At 40.7% G+C, this 18,908-nt stretch overlaps 1 protein-coding gene across 3 annotated transcripts in view; it reads right to left on the bottom strand.

Annotated features, from left to right (window-relative positions):
- The window catches only part of frmd4ba (FERM domain containing 4Ba), a 47,962-nt gene that overhangs the window by 10,718 nt on the left and 18,336 nt on the right, over positions 1 to 18,908 (bottom strand). Inside the window, exons 1-11 of one of the 3 annotated variants that reach the window (XM_067588276.1) lie at positions 17,651 to 17,932; positions 12,871 to 12,936; positions 12,671 to 12,765; positions 12,378 to 12,470; positions 11,943 to 12,027; positions 10,568 to 10,624; positions 10,171 to 10,193; positions 5,891 to 5,974; positions 4,434 to 4,499; positions 3,932 to 3,989; positions 3,203 to 3,289 (exon numbers count right to left, since the gene is read on the bottom strand). In XM_067588276.1, the coding sequence (XP_067444377.1) occupies positions 3,203 to 3,289; positions 3,932 to 3,989; positions 4,434 to 4,499; positions 5,891 to 5,974; positions 10,171 to 10,193; positions 10,568 to 10,624; positions 11,943 to 12,027; positions 12,378 to 12,470; positions 12,671 to 12,765; positions 12,871 to 12,936; positions 17,651 to 17,812 (876 nt within the window). In that variant the 5' untranslated portion in view covers positions 17,813 to 17,932. Of the gene's footprint in view, positions 1 to 3,202; positions 3,290 to 3,931; positions 3,990 to 4,433; positions 4,500 to 5,890; positions 5,975 to 10,170; positions 10,194 to 10,567; positions 10,625 to 11,942; positions 12,028 to 12,377; positions 12,471 to 12,670; positions 12,766 to 12,870; positions 12,937 to 17,650; positions 17,933 to 18,908 lie in introns of those variants that run through there. The other 2 variants (XM_067588277.1, XM_067588278.1) reach the window with 2 other exon arrangements.

The raw sequence follows: 18,908 nt of genomic DNA on the forward strand, positions 1-18,908 counted from the left end.
AACAACAATCTATGCAATAAACACACACTTTCACCGGATGGTTCATCTTATTAGAGAAACTCCACACCTGTGTGCCAGTACAAGGATGAAACTAATGCAGGACTCTCCTGTGACTGCTGCTGAAGCCAAAATATGTCAAGGATGTGACACACCCCAAACACTACAATCACAAGACTGCAAGAGGTCTTCTTATGAGAAAACGATCCCAGAAGCCTTTGCACACAAGCGAGTTGACATATTTTGCATTTATGTGAAAACAGCAACTCATAAACACAAAGTAACTGCTTTATTATACACTGCAAAGATGCATTAGCTTAATCTTTATATTTTGATTTGAGTGAGTACACAGAATTTATGTATCTTCAGTATTTACATCTCTCTTGTTGTTGCCAAACGTCTCGTTACAGGCGGGTGGAAGTGTGCCAGAAATGCCTGTGGTTTCAGATGGGATCAGGCTGTTCAGATCCAGATCACACCCACAACCCAAGGACCCCCAGGGCCACGTGTCTACAAAATCATACTTGGATGAAAATGTGTCAAAGGCCCTGACTCACACACATGTACAGAAAAAGATCCGCCCTACCCTTCACATACCACGTCACACACCGGCTGTAGCTGGCTGGCAACACTGTACATTTCCACAACATGACGCATTGTTTAAAGATGTGAAAACTTGACACAAGAAAACAGCGGAAGGAATGTCATCCTCATCATTATGGAGTGAGTTTAAGCAAAATAAAAGCGACTGGGGGAAAGCATCTTTTCGGTTTTTATCTCAACTTCTTTTTAGCTTTTCTTCTGGCTAAAATGCTTTAGACTTCATTCAAGTCTTTCGCATCGTGTCACTTATTACCCTAAAGCTGACAATATGTCACCCATAATAAACAGAAGATTTATTTTGGTTCTGCTGGCTCATCATATATGTGGACCAGCATGTGGTCTTAAAGAGTGTCCTGTTACCCGCTGGGAGAAAGCCCAAGTGACACAGAAAGAGACTGAAAAGTCTCCTGGTTTAAGTCTTGACTTGCCATCTGCTTCAGTCCCATCCTATGTCCTGGAAACACACATCTTTAGTCTAAGCACTGTTGTGGTGCACCATTTATGTTGTCTCTACTTTTGGCATCTTCACTTCTGTCTTTGTCCTATCCAGATCTTTGGAATACTTAATTTATGCCTTTTACCTATTTAGACATTGCTTACATTGTTCAGCTACTATTCTGTTTCTACTATTTTGTTTTAGCCATTTTCTTAGCAAATGTGCTGAAAATTTGCTGGTTCCAGCTTCTCAAATGTGACAATTTGATGCTTTTCTTTGTAATACATGAGAGTAAACTGAATATATTTGGGTTTTGGAATTTTGGTCTGACAAAAAAATACATTTTAAGACATCACCTTGTACTGTTGTACAGGCACTTTTCACTGTTTTCTGGCAATTTATATATAAATAATTATTGGATTTATCTAGAAAATCTACATATGTTTAAGAACTACATAACTACTGACTGACCTGCCACCAGTACCACCCCACTGAACCCAGCCCACAGCTCCCTACATAGATAATTGTTTTGTATTGTTTGATCAATTGTGTTCCCTCCAAGACACACACAGATTACCATAATGAATGCAGCATGCTGAGAGAGGCTGGGGATAGGGCAAGGAGCGTTGGGCTGGGTTGAATACAAGGGCTGTGAACTAAGACAAGAAGCACTATCAGTATTCACCAGATATAGAGGTCTCCATTCGAAGCAAAAGGAAAGTAGCCATACACTTCCAATTATCACTAAGAGCAACAAAAAAGGTCATTTAAAAAGGCTACATTTTTTCCAACAACAGGAAACTCTTGTGAGGTTCTCATGTGACTTTCCCCTCCTTTTGTGGAGGAGTGATGAACCCTTCCAGTACCCAAACATCCTTATTGCTGTCCCCTAACACCAAACACCCACCCACCCAGCTGGCAGAGTGCCAACCCCAGTCCCAGAGGCCTGCTGCTTCCCACAGGGCACCATAATTACACCTTCCACCAGGAGCGTAGGAGAGAGACATGCTGTGGCTGTGCCCATTAATGCCTCGGTATTCAGTGTAACAGCACACCCTGCTATGTCAACAGGTTCCTGCCATATAACAATAGCTATGATGAGGGTTATGAAAGAGGCTAAGGAGAAATGCTCAGTTGGGACACTATTAAATAACACCTCTCAAATAAAGGGGTGGGTAATCACAGACGCGACAGCACATACAAACTGTGGAACAGGAGCAATACATTTTTAATAAATGTATCGTACTATATCAGGCACATGATGGGTCCTCTACTTTAAGATCCACCATAAAGCTAAAAAGTACCATCTAACAGTTTAAGGAACACACTTTTACCAGTTCTGCCTGAATTAAGGTCAATGTAACTCCAATACTAACTGTTTAAAGTTACATATTTGTCACAAGGTGTACATTTATACTTTTTAAGTTACAAATGATAGAGGAACAAAACAGTACTTTTATTTGTATGGTATAATGCCCTGATGATAAGCTTTTAAAATCATTTCTGCACATTTTCTGTCTGAGACTGCAGGTATTTGTGCATGTTCCCATTTAAACTTTGTAAGTTGAGCTGTTTAATAACCCCTTTGACAATTCATTCCACTGTTGCTAGTGTTGGTCCTTACTGTATTTGCTCTTAAAGCTACAGCCTTGACTGCACACCACCCATACTGATACTACAAAATATTTTCCCCATCTGTCTTCCTCTTTCTCCTGACTGGCATGGGAAAAGCAGGGTCTTAATTACACCTATTTACGCTCTGGATGGATCATTAACCAGCTAACAAGAGGCACAGGGATTAAGGCTGAGTTTTCAACTGGAAATTAAAGTATTTCAATAGTTCTCTATAATAAATGCTCCCACAAAAAAAGGTAAAAAAAATAACTTAAACTTACTTGTTTAAGTATTAAATGTCACTTCATAAGAAAACCAAGCAACGTCAAGTTTATTTATAAAGCCCACACCCAAACTAAGAGTCCCAGAGGGATTTACAGTTTGTACAATATATGAAACCCTGTATCCTTAGATCTGTGACACGGATAAGGAAGAACTCCACACACAAAAAACAACAACAAAGACGTGGTGGAATTTTGTTAAAAAAAAATTCAAATGAAACTACAACAATTAAGGCAAATACAGCAGCTGTAAAAAAAGAGGTCAACTTACCTTTCTTGGTTTCAGCTTGTCCTGTAAATCGTACTGGCCGATGCCTTTGTAGCTGACTCCTAGCCACCACGGTATTCCCTGTTTGTCCTGCATGAAAGCACAAACACACCACACCACCACTCATTAGAGGTAGCTTTATTGGTGGGAGTTTGAAAAAAAGAAAAAGATGCCTGTTACCAAAGCAATTGCCCCATTAGGCTCACAGCTATAGCACCACAAGAAGAGATCAAATACATTAAAGGCCTTAAAATCTCTGCAAACCCAACTGAGTCATTTTAACGCCGCTGTTTGATCTCCTCAGACACCTTGATTTAATAGGGTTTGGTAGGAAAAGTCGGTGGGTGAGAGTAAAAGCAAGGAAAGTTTGAGGAATCACTTAAAATGTGGTAAACTAAACATGCATTGCAATGGTTTATTGGATTCTTGCCTTTATTCTTTTGAATTAAATAAAGTGTAATTTTGTACAAAGCCAGTTTGTTTTATAATCTTATCCCACCCAAGCAGGCTGAGCATTAAATCTTATTGTATCTCCCTAACATACAAGTGTTGCTTCTCTAGTTGCAGCACAGATTTTAACAGGAAAAATCCTCATGATTCAAACATCAAGCAACACGAATAATGGTTAGATTGATGTATTAGATTAGATGCTGGAAAAGAAATGAAGACAGCATGTTAACAGAAGCTTGTTCAGAGGTTAAGCTGCTGTATGACTTGGGGCAGCGCTGTTACCTTCACTGGGTAATAATGGACTCCATATGTCGGCAGGGACTCCACCAGGGCCAGATACCTTCAGAGAAAGAGGAAAAGGTTAACAGAAATTCAGCCACTTACACTTCATCACTGTCAACCAGTGGCTGTTGTACAACAGACAGAGTGGGATTTAAGCTACAGTCATTGAGAAACCACAGTCATTTGCGGTGGCAAGCTGATTGATTTGTTTCAGGGCCATGACAGAGGGAGGGAGAGTCCATTGATCAATTCAAGGGCATAAAACATCCCAGCATAAATGACCCGGGTTGCTCTGAGTTACAGTCCCAGGAAAAACACAGTAGAGGACTGACATCCGCCTACTAAGAACACCTCCTTTAATTGATGACACATTCTGGCATGGCGACAGCCATCTCTTATAACAACAGCCACCGCAGTGCAGACACATGAGCTTAACACGCACAAGGAAACACATTTTGAAAAGTTAAATCATGCAGATATTGTATTTGTTTTCATAACTTACTGCACAATGGCTTTTCCTCTGGTCAGTCCCTTCAGTTTTGTGTAATGTTCAATCACTTTGTCTTCACTGCAAATGGATAGATAAAACATTTAATGAATAATCCATCAAGTGTTACACATTCCAGCCACAGAGGGATTGTGAGAGGGCCCTTTCTTTTTGACACACATTCTGTCTGCTCATGCAGAAAATGCAGTCTGGCCTACTGGCCTGCTGATGGCTCTCATCTACAGACGGGTGACAAATTAAAGGAAAAGCCAACATAAAGTGTCTTAGTAAGGTGTTGGGCCACCACGTGCCGCCAGAACAGCTTCAATGTCCCTTGGCATTGACTCTACAGTCTCTGAACTGTTCTGGAGGGATGAACACCATTCTTCAAAAAGACATTCCCTCATTTGGTGTTTTGATGATGGTGGTGCAGAGCACTGTCTAACACTTCAGTCCAAAATCTTCCATAGGTGTTCAACTGGGTTGAGATCCGGTGACTGTGAAGGCCATAGCATATGATTCACATCATTTTCATACTCATCAAACCATTCAGTGATTCCTCATGTCCTGTGGATGGGGGCATAGTCATCCTGGAAGAGACCACTCCCATCAGGATAGAAATGTTTCATCATAGAATAAAGGTGATCACCCAGAACAACTTTGTGTTGATTTGCAGTGACCCTTCCCTCTAAGGGGACAAGTGCACCCAAACCATGCCAGCAAAATGTCCCCCACAGCATAACAAAGCCACTAGACTGTAGGGTTCAAGCATTCAGACCTGTACCGGTTTTTCCTTTAATTTGTCACCCATCTGCACCTCTCCTGCAAATGCATCCCATTTACTTCCCACTGTAACCATCCCTTCTAACTAATAGCATAGTGAGACTTCAAACTGACTGTGGCTTAACAGGCAGAAAGAGAGAGAAACAGAAAGCATGTGCTCATACAACTATAATTTTAATTTGGATATTAAACTGAATGTAACTGCTTCAGAGGCTGCTGTAGCCTCAGATGACCGTTAAGCCAGAAGCGGAGGAGGCAGGCGGAGGTGAAAAAAACAGCAGTGTGGATTGTAGAGACAGACAGCATCCTTAAGATAGCCAGTAGCTGTCAGCACCTCCCTGTGCTCTCTCAGGGTTAATGGGCAAACGTAATTAACACAACCCTGGCATTAATTAGTCACAGTCAAAAGCGAACAAAAACCATCTGCCAAGTGGCAAGCAGGTCTGTATGCACCTTACCACCCAAAACTGTTCGTCTGCGGAAAATGAGTGCTTTATACAACCAGGTGTTTCTGACTGCAGAGGCCATTTGACAGCTGGATTGTTAGCATTCATTGTGGAGGAATGGCTGTGGTATTGGTTGAACCGCAAGTATCTCCAGAGCTGTGTGTGATCCTCGAAAACTGACCCTGCACCCCTTACTCATGCATTTTGTGGTTTTGAGAGACCTCAGCAGCCCAGATAACTTACCAGTAATTGAGAGACGGGTGCTCCCTGAGTACTCGAGTGGGCAGAACTGGAAGCTGCTTCAGGTCTGATCTGGCACTCTCAGCACTGTAAAAAGAAAATCATACCCCAACAATAAGAATAAAAATGCATTTATTCAAAATAATAGAGTTCTTTCTGGAGCCGTTTTGATTGAGAAACAGAGTTACTTGTCTATCCTTTGAGCTGGGAGAGACATCAAAATTACAGCGTTGATTGATGAGAGACATGTCATTATGGTGTAATTACTAACTCTCATAAAACACGAGAATCTCTGAATTCAGAAATCTCAAAGATCCTTTTTTTTGACCTTCAAAAGAGTAGAGCTCCAGGCCAGCTAGGGTAACGTAAAGAAAGTTAAGGTAAATGTTTACACAAGAATCTCAACTCAAAGTCTAAAAATGTGTAGAGAACTTTTCTCCACATGTCTGTGCTTTCACAGTGTGGTTTCAATTTCTGTTTAAGGCATGATAGCAATAATTCATGTTTGCAAACCTTTAGAAAAGGTGCAGTGTCAGGATATTGTTTTCATCTTTTTTTATCTACAGTATAAAGAGTAGTACTGTGTGCCAAGACTAAACTCTAGTTTCACTCATGTCTTGCCAGGCTTCATTTATAAAAGCTCATGGAGGGCCTTTAAGTCATAGAGAGCCTTTTAAGGGGCTTGGCAAGAAATCTTTTTAAAAATATCAAAGCCATTTCATGCAGGTTCTCATGCACTTAGCTATTTCTATGTACTGTGGGCAAACTACAGTGTATTGATTCACCTTCACAGATTAGCCAATGATCACAACATGATGGATGCGACAGGTAGACTATCTCTCACCCACAATCTCTGCCAAAAATGTCAAGCAAGAGGCTTCAAGTGTCGTAACAAACAGAGACTGACCATGTTATCTGAAAAGACAAACTGTGGTGTGTGTCACTGTCAAGGCCTGCGATAGTGAACTATGAGTCACTCCAGCATCACGTAGGAGGGAGCACTGGGTCTACAGTTTTTGCCGGACAAAAAGGGCTCTGGCTTGGCGGGCCAGTCCAGTGGGGACCCGAACAAAAGCCATTCACAAGCACTTGGCAGCCTCTGCCTGTGTTGAAAGGTATTGTATGAGCCCCAGCACTGTTACAAAACAGCCCGTGGCCTCTCAGACTGGACTCAAATGTGTAGGTCAGATTGTACGTAACATAACCTATTAGAACACCATCAACTATTGTACCAGCTAAGTCTTTAACAATCACTTCAACATAAAAATAAAGATGCTTTTAGGCCTATAGCCATTTGACCTCAAGTTGACTTTTTCGAATGTCACTTTAACTCTTCTTCTTTAAACAATAATGAAATTTAACAGCCGCTGACATGGTGGGACAGAGCAATAATGATCAAGTTATGTGAACCAGCTTACTAAACAAAAACAAGGGTGAGCCTCTGCAAGGGCAGAGGCACTTGAATCACTCTTCCCTGTAGCTACCTCTCCTAGGTTGACTGGGTTTTGCTGCCACGGCACTTCGCTGCTTGTTTGATGGCATACATTTTATGGGGAGCTGGGGCCTGGCGTTGTCGGGGTGATCTACTCCGCAGCCATGCTGCCCTGTCAGCAATCTGGAATTCATTACTACGTCTGTTATCTCCCCGCAGCCTGCAGCGTGGGGGCAATTCCTACACACGGTACAGCCCAGGCCAGCTCAGCCTACCCAGTATGGGAGAGATAATACTCATGTGTCAGCTATTCCAGTGGGCTGAGACGTGGTGACTGTAGAGGGAGCACAATGAGAGAGCCTGTTGCTGTGAATGAACCACTAACTACAGGCTACACCTGCAAATAGAACTAAGGACTAAAACTGTTTGTAATACTGGTCTATGTGTGGCACAATTAGAACAATTGGAATTGTGTTAATCCAAGCTAAATCTTAATTACTAATAGTTAATATATAGTGGTATTGACGCCTGAAGCCCACTTTTAAAGCTGATTACAACTGTACAAGAAAAATCCCCCCCAGTTACTCTTAAACTGTTACACCTAATTAAAGACATCAGTAAATCTTGTGATTTCCTACGTGTCCCACAAGCTCTTTCATCAACTGCCAGACAACAGTTGTAACTTGTTGCATTGAGCTATGGATTATACCTGCAGGTGGTGAGAGCAATAGCAATATTGTGTGAAACTGTGTAGTAAGAACAAGATGCAATGTGATGTTTTTTTTTTTTATACTAACACAGAAAAGGAAATTCTGATACAGTACAAGTACAATGTGAAACCTGATGGTGCATTAATTCAATGCTCAACGGGGGGTTGGCCCACACCACCACAATAACATGACCACAGTGAGTCCTCCTGACGCCAAGTTGTCTACCATTGGACAGTGGGCCTGGCTCATCCCTCTTAAGGCAGCTGGCTGTCGGAGGAGGAGGTCTCCCTAACTCCTCCACAGCTAATCTCACTGCTCCAGGCCCTTTGCTGATACAGTGTAGAGGAGACACATTTATATTATATGCTTTATGAGGGGATTTACTGGGCCTGTTCTCTCAAAGAAGTAGAAATAAAGGACATCGCTGACAGGAGAGAGAAATACTGCCACAGGACAGCGGGGGGATGCACCACTATGATAATAGCATCAGAAATCAGGGCCAGTGCTATGCTCAAGTGAGAGAAGTCTGAGAAACACAACTTTATTTTGCCATTTTCTTCACCTTCCCCCAGAGAAGTAGTTATTGTTAAATGACACAAAACTAATGTTCAAAGTGTCTTACAACTTAATATCAGGAAACTATAATCAGAATGAGCAGGGGGAACGTATTATCTGTGCAAATCAAAGAAAAAGACGGCCTGATTTGGACACATTCCCATCCTCCCTGACTCTACCAGATTTGTTGGCAAGTTCTCTCTTATTGTGCTTTCAGAATCAGGACAAAATACAGCCCATCCCTACACCCACATGGGCTAAAAGTTCAGACTCCACACTACACTTGAAGGTAAAGTAGTTTTAAGTCAAAACACTGAGGCATAAATCTGTACTAAAGCTGAAATAAATAATAATTGATGTTTATCAGGTCAATCATGCTTGTAAATAATGGGGCAGTAAATGAGCACAAACAGATGCAGCCAAGATTCTTTTTCTTTGTTTCTGCAAGAAAACAAAGGCAATGGTTTGACAAGGGGTCAAACTGCATTTTCAGCATTGCATATGTCACTAGGTGCATTCAAACCATACATGCACAATTCCTTACAGAGCACAAATCTTTGTGTTCACATAATGGACAGAGGCCTTTAGAGGCAAAGCACTGGGACAGCACACAGGTTCTGCTGCTTCAACCTGCTCAGCCACACACTCAGACAGAGTGTTTACTGATTGCAGCCAGTGCCCTTCATTCCTACAGCTAGCAAAAAAAAACCCCAACATACCTTATCAGCAGGTCAAGCCTCTGAGGCCCACTATGAAAACATTATCTCCACTAGCGAGCAGATTATAGAGGTTTCGTACAAAATCTCCCAGCAGTGTCATCAACCAAATCACGTACACAGTGTCCGTGTGTTTGTGTTTGTGTGTGTCAGGATATATGACATTTATAAAGAGATGACGCAATCACAAAATGCCAGAAAGAGCGGTCTTTGTTAAGTTGTGTTGAAATTATAAACATGGTGCATCTGTCTTCATAGACAACAGCATGACAAAGGAACTCAAGTGTTCTGGTTTAAACAGACATAGTTAGGGCCATGTGGATGGCAGCGAGCCAGCTAGGGTTCAGGTCAATGTCACACGAACAAATTCAAGGGAATTATTAACTGAGGGAAGTCCAGCGTAAAATCAAAATCTGAGTCAGTCAAGTTGAATATTAACAGACTGCACACTGAGCACTGACCAAACAACTTAGAAAACTGAACCCTACTTCCTTGTCAGAGTACAGCAACAAACAATTCATAGATTGCACAGTGATTATATTTCACTGCAGATTTTAGTTTATGTCTAGTTAATGAAAGTTTATGGTTTATCACTATGGTTTTCAACCTTTTTGGTGTCAAGGACCCCCAAATTGATACACATCAGGCCGCTGGTTTAGTATACACACACAGCAAAAACATGAAATATGTTAGTAGATGTAATTATGAAAGGAAGAGACATTACATTTGTAGTTGTAGCTGAACAATTAATGAAATTACCATTTCTCCCAAGCAAATGTATCACACTGTTCACTCAATGTGACGAAGACATTGTGTGTAAACCTTTCTACATTTCTTTTACTAAGAGCTTAAATAATGAAAACGTCTTACCTGGTAAAATCTCCTTTGGCCTCCTTAATAAAGGGAAATAATGCAGTTAGTAAAAGCTTTATAAGAAAACTGAACACTTAAGCTACTAAATTGCCAAATGCATTGATGCTATGCTTCCTGCAACAACTGCACAAAGCTAACGTTACACCATTAAACACCACTGGCTAAGTTGCAGTTTAGTTTGACATAGTCTTAATTTCTCTACAAACTGCCTCATTTCAATAAGCAGTATTAATATGAAACGGTCAATTTCTTTTACAAGGCAAGTTACGAAGCTACGACCAAACCACAAGAGACAAATGTTTTCAAATGTTGCGTGCCCCGACGGTCTTCATTCACATTTTGGGTGAGTGACAACATTTTTAGTCTTGAAAGCCTGCGACAAGCTCTTTCTTACCTGCAATGCGAATGCGGCTAACTTGAAAACATTTTCACTCTCCACTTCGATGGTTTCCTGTTGTATAGATTAAGAAAAATAACAGGGATTTCAGAGAATTTACACGCACAAAAAGTCCAGCCTGTCCGAAACACTTGACTTAAGAGAAAATCTCCCCGTCCCGTACCTCGGTCCCACCGTTACCGACTGAACCACTGCCACAGGGCCAATACTGTGTTTAAAATAGCCCGAGAACAGTATTTAATAATGTTTTTCAAAACACGAGGTGTCTTGACTATTTCCTATAGACAATTAAAATTAAGCACAGACTGGTGCGTAGAAAGCCGAGGCTGGCTGTCCGGTCTGAGGCTGCAGCCCCCTCTGTAAAGTGGTACGGTCCGAAAGCAGGTTCAACAGTCTCCGTCTCCCATGGTGACGAGTCTGCTATCCCCGCGAAAAAAAACTGCACTGCAACGTTTGATCACATGCTGCATTCACGTGCTCCTCGTATGGTTCAAAAACTCCTACTATTAATTAATTTGGCCTGTCTTAATTTTACCAGAAACACTGGTCCTATTATAATGCTCATGTTAATACTTTTTTAGAAAGTGTCCATGGACTTTGGAAACGTAACTTGATGTTCCAGTAATTTTGAAAAACAATCAATTTTTGACTCGGGGGTTGAAACCTTGTCATATAAATCAGAGTCTGTGGCTATTTTTTTTATTAAGCTGTGGTTGTTGCATAAGGTCTTTCACCGTCTGAATTAATTCTAAACAATTGCATTAAACAATAACATATGGCTATCATGACACTAAGTCATTAACTTTGCGCAATATTGTAAAATTTCCAACAGCACATGAAAGCAGCATTCTGAGTAACTGTTTGAGACCTCAGTGGCATGTGGCAGTGTTATCTTTCAAAAATGTAAATGTGGAGGTTTTTGGAGAGTACAAATATTTCTTTCCCAAATAAATCACGTTAAGGATAAAGTTTTATACATTTGAAGTATGCACAATAATTCAGCATAAAGATGGGGTCAAAGTAATTTGTGAAAAGAACGAACTGCAGATTTTGGTAATATGACATTTATGCTATTCGCAGAAGCAATGGATATTCAAAATGTTGCTTGACTAAGTCTTGTGTAATATGGGCCTAAATACAGAGTTGCACAAGGTTAATTTTGTATGAACAACAATATGTGTCCTATGTCCTATGAGTCATGAGTTATCTTGTTAACCATCAAGAATGATGACAAATCAATAGTGATTAATCATGAATAGTCATTAATCATTGCGATGATCTAGAACCTAAGGACATGCCAAATCTGGTTACTAGGTTTAATAAATAAATATTTGAGACACCCTTTTAAAAATTTAAAATTTAAAATACTTACATTAAACACTAAAGATTTTGCATTCAGGAAGAACAGCTCCACTGTTGTGTTCTCTTTTAAGAAGGTGATCTTCTCAATGTAAAACCTGCAAAGAGTTTATTTTGGGTCATACAAGCTCATTTGAAACAGAATATCAATGCATTCTTCCAGTGCCTCTGCATTATCCATATACTGTCTCATGTTCGATATGAGATACTGTTTGGCAGCCAAAGAGCAGAATTGAAATTGTGTTACATCAGTGCCACCTGCTGGTCAAAATCAGCATTGGACTAAGTGCAATTTTAAGTCCTACAAAATAACCTTCTGTTATTCACAACTTAGTGTAACATGTAAAACATGATTACACAATGTCATTATAATTACCGGAAAGCCAATGTTTCCGGTAAGCACACTAGTATTCCACATTTGGCAAGTGTTTGCAGCGAGAGCACTCACCTCACAAGGAACTTGAGTTCCAAAGGACCTGAAGTCTTGGAGAAGTCATGATCAAGGACTTTACGATCCAGCTGGAGCCAGTTATTCTGGCCACTGAGCAGGGATAAAAGAATGAATCATATGTTGGAATACTGCAATCTTAAATATTTTCTGTCCCTTTCTTTCTCTTCTTTTTTAATATTGATGTAAATGAGGATTAAATTAACCAAATCTGAAATTAAAATAAAACACAAACATCTTTTTAATGCTTTTTCGAGCTTTAAAATGTCTATTATGTTGAAAAATGTACATACGTGTCATCTATGAAGCATAGTCCGAAGTATTCTTTCTCCTTCAGGTTAAAATGTGACGCCACCAAATCTAACAGCTCACGGGACAAAAGCTTGGGCTGGAAGGTTAAAATACAGTTGTTCAGTTTAAGTCATTTTAGAGTTACTCAAACTATATGCAGCATATTTTGTCACTAAGGCGGCAAGCAGAAAATGTCCTGTACCTGAACCAGCAGCTCTAGCTTCCTGCCATCGAGGAGGTGTACCTGGCACAGACGGCCCTCTGTCATCTGGAAAAAGAAAGAAAACATGAGACATGACAGCTCCCACAACACAATGCCATCATTACAAAAACACTCCACCTCCACCTTTGCCTCTCAACTCAGAGCCATGATTCCACTATTTTAGCCCCAGGATAAAATGGTTTCTCTTTTGCGAGTTGAATAGGGACTCACCTCAATATCATGTTTGTTTTTGTTCTGAATGAATTGGTAAGAAGAGCCATTGGGCAAGTGTCCACATGGGACGCTCACTCCAACTGATCAAATACATTGCAAGATCGGCATACTTAATTTGATTGTTTAAGGTGCAAAAAAGTGCTGCAGTGAGATATTTCAGCCATAAACCCTCTCTTTATAAGTGCACAGTGAATCTTAAACAGGCTGACGTTTTTTGGCTCATACGGTTCCATTTTTTCTCCCACATATCCTTCCTCTGCATCAACACTGGTCTAATGAAAATCCCTGAAATGTCAACATCCCACGTTTTCCTCTCCTGTAAAGAAACACAACTGAAGGACAATGACGTCCTGGTCCATAGTTTAATTGAATTCCCATTCTATTGTTTACAGTGAATGGTTTAAAGATTAATTCTGTTGCAGTCAGCAGAGCTGCCTTTCAATGCAGCACAAGATAGAATATTACTATTGTATGGGCATGAATAATAGTCATATTTCAGTGTCTTAAGTTGTTGCCAACATTCAGGCTCATATTCTGAAATTTTAAAATGTTTTTGAATTACCCACCTTTATATTTGCAGGAGTTGTTCAATCAGTCTTTTTCTAGGTCATGAAATTCTCATGTTAAAAGAATGGTTAAACATTCTGGGGAATAACTCATATTTGCCTTATTTTTAAGAGTCAGATGAGAAGATTAATACCACTCTCAAAATAGAGAGTGGTATTAATGGAAGTGGTATTGGCCATCAAACTGACTCAATAATTAGCAGTTACACAGCATCAATCTACAGTTTGCTAACATTAGCTAACATTAGCCACTATGAGCTACTTGTCATGTCAGAATAAATAAGGCTGTAGCAGCAAAACCCCTGAGTGTACTGAACTGAGCAAGGATTTGTAAGATGAAGAATGTCTAGCGATGAGGTTGCAGATTGCAACCAACTGACCCCCTCTCTCTCCCCCTCCCCTTCCAAGCAATACCTATAGTAGCCGTGAAACTCACAAAAAACCATAAGTCCCTCTCTTGAGCAAGTGTTTGGTTTGTCTGTTCTGGGCTACTGTTGAAACATGGCAGTGCAACATGGCTCCGTGGAAGAGGACCCGCTCCCTCTGCAGATATAAATGCCTCATTCAAATGTAACGAAAAAACAACAATTCTTACTTTCATGGGATTATACACTAATCAAAACATACTTCCTCTAGAAGGTCACAGCTAACATTGGATGAGAGGCGGGGGAACACCCTGGACAGGTCACCAGTCAGTCACTGGACTGATATATAGTATAGAGACACCTATGGGCGATTTAGAGTCACCACTTAACCTAACCTGCATGTTTTTGGTCTATGGAAGGAAGTTGGAGTACCCAGAGAGAACATGCAAACTCCATGCAGAAGGTCCCCAGCCAGACGGAGGATTCGAGCCCAGAACCTTCTTGCTGTGAGGCAAGAGTGCTAACCACTGCACCGCCGTACTGCCGAAAACACACTTATCAATATTATATTCCATCTCTGCCAAGTCCGTTCTGCTAGATGCCACCAAATTCTAGACACTGAACCTTTAAAGCCACTCTATGAATTTTAAAATTTGTGACTTTGGAGCCCCCCAGTGGCAGTATAAAAAAAGACACAGTGGCAGACAGCTGTGCATTCCAGTGCCCCTGATTAGGCTGAAAACACCAATTCTTAAGGATTTGAATTTTTGACAAACAAAAAACTTATTCCTTCAGAATAATTAGATGGACACATAATCACATTAGAATTTTGCAAATGTTGGCTTTTATGCATTAAAAGTATACTTCTTAGTGGTTGGGAAATTAGTGAGCCAGAAAAATGATCTTGCTTATGCTATAAAAAAATCTGCTTTCCTATTCCATCAATCTTTGAATCTACTGTATTTCATGTGTTTAGGTTGCAACAGTAACAGCATTTTTATACTGATCTTTGTGACACATAGGGAGACCCTCAATGCTAAGACTGAATTGCCTGAATGTTGTTTGCTGCCCAGGAATGTGTCCAGGACTTGTTTTATTTCTGTGACTTGAGTGAAAAACATGTGGCATCCAACTGCTTGGCCTCTGTGGTGGAAATTGAGGGTCAAGTTGACGTCCAGTCCGGGCGGGAAGATGCCTTCTGGCATGGTGTTAAACTTCAGTCTACCAGGACATATTGTTCTCTGCACCACAACAGAGCTGTCATTTCACTTTTATATTGTACAAGCTACTTTTCCACTTAGTTGTTTTTCAGTGCCCTAAACCTCAGTGAGATTTACAGTTCTGTGGGCATAGCTGATGTACTTCTCAACAAAGGGTTTCATTTGCAGTCACGCTGACTTGGTATTATGCAAACTTTTGCTCTGAAGCCCAAATTTCAATACCATACCCACTCTTTCTACTGTATTTCAAGTATTAATGTGAGCTGCACAGCGGGATGTTTTTAAGTACCATATCTCAGTGGTCCCGAAGAGGCAAGAATCTGTGTCACTTACACAAAAATGGAAAAATAAAGCACTGGAACAAACCTCAATGAAAACCACACCTACAGTATATATGTCTTGTTAGGAAAAATAATTGTTACTGTTGATTACACATTGTTCCATTGTTTATCAGGGATTATTCACTATAGTAACCCTTTCATGAATTGCTGTGGCTGTCCGGGGCACAATCCTTCCAAGGGTTCATTTATCAATGCTGTATTGTTGCAGGGCAATGACATCAAAACGTGGACAAAGGCCTTTAGTTAACAATCTGATTTGAAACTCACAGCTAGCTACAACCCCTGAATTTCAGATTCACCTTCAAAATCTGTGTATGTGACTCAAAATTCTTAAAAACACTCACTATTAAGATGTGTGTCATTTGATAAAGATATACTGTATTCACATCTGCATCATCTTCCTCCACATCAGTAACAAAGTAGCACTAGAAAAGCTTTTCAAAAACAATGCTGTCCTTTTTTTAAAAAAAAAAAAAAAAAAAAAAGGCTGACAGTGATCACTGGCCTCCGTCCAGCTGAAGAGAGGACCTGAGCTTCAGAGCGAGGTCCCTGATGATAAAAAGGGAGGTCACGACTGTGTCAGGGAGGTCATCCCCCTGAAGCCCTGTCATTATGGGCAGGGAGCCCCAATGGTGCTCTCTTCACACGACCTTCAGCCATTGACCTGCTCAGGCTGAGCTGGGCACACCCTGCAGCTCTGACCAGGTCTACAAACTTACCACTTCACCGGTTCAGCCTAGGAAACCAAAAGCTGGGTGGAGTGGTTATAGTATCCTTGTATAAACAGTGGTGGAAAGTAACTAATGATTATTAAACCAATTTACTTGAGTATTTCCATTTTATGCTACTTTTTCTCTGCTACATTTTAGAGGGAAATATGGTACTTTTTACTCCAACACATTTATTTAACAGCTATTGTCACTAATTACTATCAAATTAAGATTCTACATACAATCAGTTTATAAAATATGAAACACTGTTAGAGTTAAAGCTCCACCTCAACCAACCTCAACATTAAAGTACTTCTTAAATGTTGGTACATCAGTAATAATAATGTGACACCTAATGAGTACTTTCACTTTGATACTTTAAACACATTTGGCTGCCAGTACCCGTATACTTTTATGTAAGTAAAAAATTTGAATGCAGGACTTCTTCTGATTCTTATACTGTAAAAACTTCTTCCACCCCCGTGTACACAGTATATGTGATTCTGAGGGGGAAAAACAGTATTCAAGTATGTTGCTTAAAAATTAAAGGGATCTGATACTTGTGTTACTTCTGAGAATTCTTTTAAACAGGAAGCAAGAAACGCAGGAGTTTAAAGAGCCTTTGTGTTTCTAAAAGGTGACACAGAGGGAAATTTCTGTTGGTTTACACATCAAACAGAAAATCTTTCTTTCTCTAATGCTGCATTTTGTTCAGGGCAATAACATTAAAAATAATTTGTACCTTTTATACTTTGAATATATCAAAGTAATCTAAATGTAACTGGGTTATGGAAAGCAGTTTTAAACTAACCAACACAGCCCTGATAAGTGCCACCTACAACAAAAGTCATTTTCACATGGAAGTATGCTGAGAAAAAGCAAAAAGGAGGAACCTGATAACTTTCAAGTTTGCCCAGAGAGCATGATGTGTAAACCACACAGACAGCGTTCAGGTGTTCCAGCCACAGTGCATTTCAAACACTTTTAACTCTGAAAGTTCTCCTCTTCAGCCAGACAGTGAGATCAAACGGCTGGTCATGCTGCTTTTCTAATGACTGCCATGTGTGCCAGGAGAGAGACCCTTGTTAAAAAAAAAACAGGCTTTGTGACTCACCAAGAAGCAGCCTGCGCCTTTACGCATTCACACAAATAAACACATGCATACACTAATGAGCCAGTTGAGAAAAAGTACTGACTCACTAACCCTGGGCTTGGAGGAAAGTGGGGAAATTATGGGTAATATAAACCATGAAAATTGAACAGATAATTAAAGAAATCCATCTGGCAAGGAACGATCAATCACATATGCTGTCAATAATGTCGTCTGTCGAGGAGCTGCCATACCTGGTAGCATTTTCCAATCCTGAACCAGGCTTCTAGGAAGCGTCTGCATGGCATCAGCCCACGATTGTACCACCTCCTTAAGGTCTGATGAGCTAGGCTCCAGATGAGCTGGCTGCCCGATGCCACCAGGTCCTCCATTCCACGCATGATGCGCACAGCCATGACTGACTGTCTTTTAATCCCTGATGGCCAGTTTCTACTTCTACTGATAACACCTCACAGAATCAGAAGCAGGAGAAAAGATGATCTGCAGCCCACTTTGGTTCGTTTCACTCTGAGAGAGCAACAATTGAAAGGAGCATCTACCCTCCAGCATAAGCACACATAGTATACTATGTCTCCCCAGCTGATGTAATGTCAGTGAGAGTCGGCGCTCTGGAGAGGCTGGAGTGGAGTAGCGTGCCTGAGGCTTGGTCCTGGGCCCCGGTCCAAAACACTGCTTCATAGAGTGCAGGGGAGGGCAGGACAGAACCACGAGGCCCCTGCTGCAGAGGCTCCGTCTCCCCATCTACATAAACACACTTGTATACAAACACAGCGTACACAGAAACATACTCCGGCTGGCCACTCCACCCCTCAACTCATAAATACTTTCCTCTGTGACTCACGCTAGTATAAATGTTTTGTTTTGATGATCCGATCTGTGATTTTGAACTTTCTCCTTTTGTAAAATTTGAAGTTTTCTTTTTTTTTAACATGCTAAATTAAGGCCAATTACTTCATCATATTTTTTATTGTTTTATTTCAGCATGTATTTCAACTTCATTGTGTAAGAAGGGTGTGGGTATGGTCTGTCACTTTGTCTGGGATGCTGGAGCAATTTCCTGAGGAGACCAGACATCCCCACCCATTATATTCTACAGGAGTGCTAAAAATAATTGGTCTGGTTTGGACCAGCAGGGATGGTGGATCTGAGAGGGCAAAACTAAAAGTGAAACTGTGAGGGGGAAAGCATTCGAAAAGGCTTTGATGCACAAATTTAGGAGGAAAAGCAATTGTGACTCACTACCAGATGTCTTCCTTTGTACAGCTGCCATTAATAAGCAAATGTCACACACAAGCCACACACCTGACTCAAATAAACAAGGCAGGAAAAATACCGAGTAAGCAATACAGGAGAGAAGAAAGAGATGGAGCAGCTCTCTGCAGCGACATGTTGCAGTTCATCTGGAAACAATATCCTGCTGTTTGTTTATGTGACCCCAGTTTCCAAGAATGCTTAAGTGTCCACAGTCAACACGGTGCTGTTTCATTGAAC

The sequence above is a fragment of the Thunnus thynnus genome, chromosome 4, assembly GCF_963924715.1.
Source record: "Thunnus thynnus chromosome 4, fThuThy2.1, whole genome shotgun sequence".
Taxonomy (NCBI): Eukaryota; Metazoa; Chordata; class Actinopteri; order Scombriformes; family Scombridae; genus Thunnus; species Thunnus thynnus.